The sequence below is a fragment of the Montipora capricornis genome, chromosome 13, assembly GCF_036669925.1.
Source record: "Montipora capricornis isolate CH-2021 chromosome 13, ASM3666992v2, whole genome shotgun sequence".
NCBI classification, from domain to species: Eukaryota; Metazoa; Cnidaria; class Anthozoa; order Scleractinia; family Acroporidae; genus Montipora; species Montipora capricornis.
This window is the reverse complement of record NC_090895.1, coordinates 15,418,288-15,422,129: the sequence shown is the minus strand read 5'-3', so window position 1 is coordinate 15,422,129 and position 3,842 is coordinate 15,418,288. Positions and strand designations below refer to the sequence as shown.

At 41.3% G+C, this 3,842-nt stretch overlaps 1 protein-coding gene and 1 pseudogene across 1 annotated transcript in view; both read left to right on the top strand.

Annotated features, from left to right (window-relative positions):
- Positions 1 to 1,057, top strand: part of LOC138028634 (box C/D snoRNA protein 1-like) — an 8,989-nt gene extending 7,932 nt beyond the window's left edge. Inside the window, exon 8 of the mRNA XM_068876232.1 lies at positions 209 to 1,057. Within this exon, the coding sequence (XP_068732333.1) occupies positions 209 to 587 (379 nt within the window). The 3' untranslated portion in view covers positions 588 to 1,057. The remainder of the gene's footprint in view (positions 1 to 208) is intronic.
- Positions 1,002 to 3,031, top strand: LOC138030598 (uncharacterized; annotated as a pseudogene).
- The last annotated feature ends 811 nt before the right edge of the window (positions 3,032 to 3,842 follow it).

Sequence of the window (3,842 nt, the reverse complement as noted above, 5' to 3'; positions counted from 1 at the left end):
AAACAAAAGAATAATTTATTTGGCCGCCATTATGAAAGAGGTCTCATGCTTCTGTGAATGAACAAGACAAAGAATCGAATCTCCTGTGAACTGTCACAGATTTTTATTGGCAAAACAAAATTGAATTTGAAATTGAATAATGTCTGTGGTGGGTTAACCTTCCTATGTCCCTTTTAATCAATTATAGATGTTTCTCATTTTTGTCTAGGTATTACGAACTGGATACCTCAAAAACTATAAAGGATTGTCTCGCAAACAAGACCATTGTTGAATTCCCCACATTACATGTGGTTCTTCCAAACAGTGTTGCATGTTACCCCACCTCAGATCAAAGCGAGGCCAACACAGGGGATGTAGAAAGTGTGGATGCAGAGAAAAAAGCATTTTGTGAACTTCCATCCAGTTCTTCTGAACCACCAGATCAAACTTTGACCTACACGCACACAGGGGATGAAGAAAGTGTGAATACAGAGAAAAAAGCCGTTTGTGAAGTGCAATCGAGTTCTTCTACACCACAAGATCACACTGAGACCTGCATGCACACGGGGGATGAAAGTGTGAATGCAGAGAAAAAAAGCTTTTTGTGAACCGCCATCGATTTCTTCTGAACCACCAGATCAAACCGAGAGCAGCAAAGGGGATACAAAAAGTGTGAATGCAGAGAAAAAACCATTTTGCGCGCTTTTGGCAATGTCTTCTGCAGCGTGCAGATCAAAGAGAGCTCTGTGTGAATGCCAAGAAAACAAAATTTTGTGAACTGCCATCCAGTTCTCAGAGGCACCCAACGAGCCATTTTTTCAAAATTCATCAAAATATATCATTGCCATAAAATCAACCAAAAATTAGCCTTTTTGGATCAATTTCTCTACCTGCTGGGAATTGTTTATCTTTTCCGCACTCCCAGCAAAAACAGACTAAAAATTCTGTTTGCCAGTAGGGCTGGACTGATATTTCCCAGCCAGCAAACACAAAAATGGCAATTTAATACATCGTACGCCAAAATGGACGTGGCAAAAGGCCTTAGAAATGGCGTTCAGGATTGGGGGGATAATAAAAAGGGTACATTGACTCCGAATAAAAACGTACTTCAAGAAAACAACAATTCTGGAAACACAACCAACTAGACTGCGAGCAGTCCCCTTTATAAAGCAGTCGAGCGGCCGGCTTTTCTTAGGCAGTCGTGTTTTGTCACGCAAACGAACAAAAAGACCGAGCGAGGCTTTCTCTGCTCTTCCCAAGCCTCCCTCGGTATTAGTTTGCGTGACAAAACACGACTGCCTCAGAAAAGCGGGCCGCTCGACTGATTTATGAACAGTTTAATGTCTTCTGTCGGTCTATAAAGCAGCAAATAAAGCCATTTTCGATTTGTTTTTAAGCTCATTACTCAACGTAATTTAAAGCTCTGCGTCCTTTTTCGTTAACATCATTTTCACTGGGATTTCTCCCTTTTTAAGGACAGTGCCTTCTATTTTTATTGCGCATACGTTCTGCGCATCTCGAGGTACTCGGATTTTTTATGGGTGGTGCTTGTTAATACAGGGATCTTTTTGCGCGGTTCAAAACTACGCGGAGAAAGCGGAACTTACATGTAGCAAGTCCTCGTTAAATCCAAAAAGAAATTGGCGGTAACCACGCATTTTTAGACATAACTTTAAAACTGCTATACAGAGACTTCTGATGGGTTTCTCTTGACTGTTAAAAGAAGAAAACAAAAAACATTAGCACCTTTTAATTTTTTTTCTCCAACCTTTCAGCGATCTGAAATCCTAAATCTGATTGGTTAATCGCGTTCGCCCCAGCCGTCCGGATTTTTCCATCGGGACCCCGATTACAGACCGCTGGGAAAGTTCCAACTTTTGACGCTTTTTTGTTAACAGCGCAAAAGTGTCGTAAAAAACGTAAAAAGTAAATATTTTAGACAGTCAAACGATTATGGATTCCGATAACGTGAGCTATCATAGCGAAAGTGAATTTCATTATCCTGACGAGAAAAACGTACTTCAAGAAAACAAAAATTGGAAACACAACCAACTGTTTAATGTCAAAAATTTTGTCATTCTGTAAAGCAGCAGTAAAGCCATTTTTGATTTTTCCGTGTATGTGTGTTGCTTTGACTTGAAGCTCATTACTCAACTTTATTTCGAGCCGTGCGCTCCTTTTTCCTTATTAGGCACCTTGACCAACAGACGTTTTCGTTGACGACGGCGACGTGACGACCGACAAGAAACTGGGGCTAGAACGGCTTCAGGTTGCGATCGCGACTACAGGTTACCATCCTTAAGCAAAGAGCGCGAAGAAGTGACGCCGCGCCCGGGGAGCTTTCGCAGAGTTGGTGGCAAATTCATAATCCAAGAGATTACCCAGCATTTCGCCAAGGTTATGTCCAGCTTATGGAATCATAATCGCAGATGAATTTGCCCTTCTTTAGGACGTAAATATGTCAAAAAATCCACTATTTCCGTACGACAACTATGAAGAATTCTCACTGGACAGTTTCAGCGAAGAAGAATGAATGGCGGAATTTCGTGTTGAGAGAAATGATTTGTCCGTTTTGGCAGATGCCCTTGGAATTCCACCTGTTTTACGTAGCTCGCAGAGGTCCGTGTTTGAAGGAATGGAAGGCTTGTGTGTGCTGCTTAAACGACTTGCATATCCTTGTCGTTACAGTGACATGACTCCACGATTTGGCAGACCTGTCCAAGAAATTAGCATGATGACCGATGTTGTTCTAGACTGGATTTACAACAAACATGGCCACCACCTTACTGTTTTTAACCAGCCCTTCCTCTCCCGTGCCTCTCTTCGAACATAAGCAGATGCACTCCATCAAGAGGGCGCTGCGTTGAATAACTGCTGGGGTATCGTTGATGGCAATGTCCGCCCTATTTGCCGCCCACTCCAAAATCAGCGAATCGTCTACAATGGCCACAAAAGGGTACATGCCTTGAAGTTCCAATCTATTGTAACTCGTAATGGTGTTATTGCCAACTTGTATGGCCCAGTAGTTGAGTACAAATATAATTATGTTTAAATAGTAATAACCAAAGGTAGCATTATTCGCCGGTTATAACCTTAAAGAAACACTCTCTTATTTTTTCCAACATTCGCAGTATTTTTACGTAAATTATTTGCTCCTGTTATCTGTGAAACGATAATTGCCATTCTAAAATTACATATAACAGTACAGCAAGAACGGTGATATAGGAGAGGGTTATTTTGACACGGTCTTAAAAGAAAAAGGGAGGAACTTAACGTAATTGTGCTATTATTGTTACATTCTTCAAGAGGGCAGGGAGCATCACAGCGGCATGCTTGCCGATTCCGGAGTGCACGACGAGTTGGCTAGGAACTCTTTTGACCCAGCTGGACACCCTTTGTGCCTTCCTACACGGAGACCCGGCATACCCACTGAGAATCCATCTCCAAGCTCCCTTCAGAAATGCGGTTCTTACCCAGCAGATTGACGATTTTAATAATTCAATGAGTGCCGTTCGTTCTTCAGTAGAGTGGCTTTTCAGCGACGTTATCAACGAGTTTAAGTTTCTTGATTTTAAGAAAAACACAAAGATAGGTTTGATCTCAGTGGGAAAAATGTATATAGTTTCTGCTTTGCTCAAGAATGCCAGCCATAACGTCCTTTGAAAACAGAACAATTCAGAAAGACGATCCAAGTTGATTAAAGCGGTATTAAAGCGATACCGCTTCTATTGTATGACTAACAAAAGACGACCTGTTGACCTTTAACAGTGACCTCTATAAACAATAATAATATATACACAGGGGAATTTTTAAGTTGCTTATGCCTACAAATACGTACAAATTTTTGACGGATGGTCTGTTTG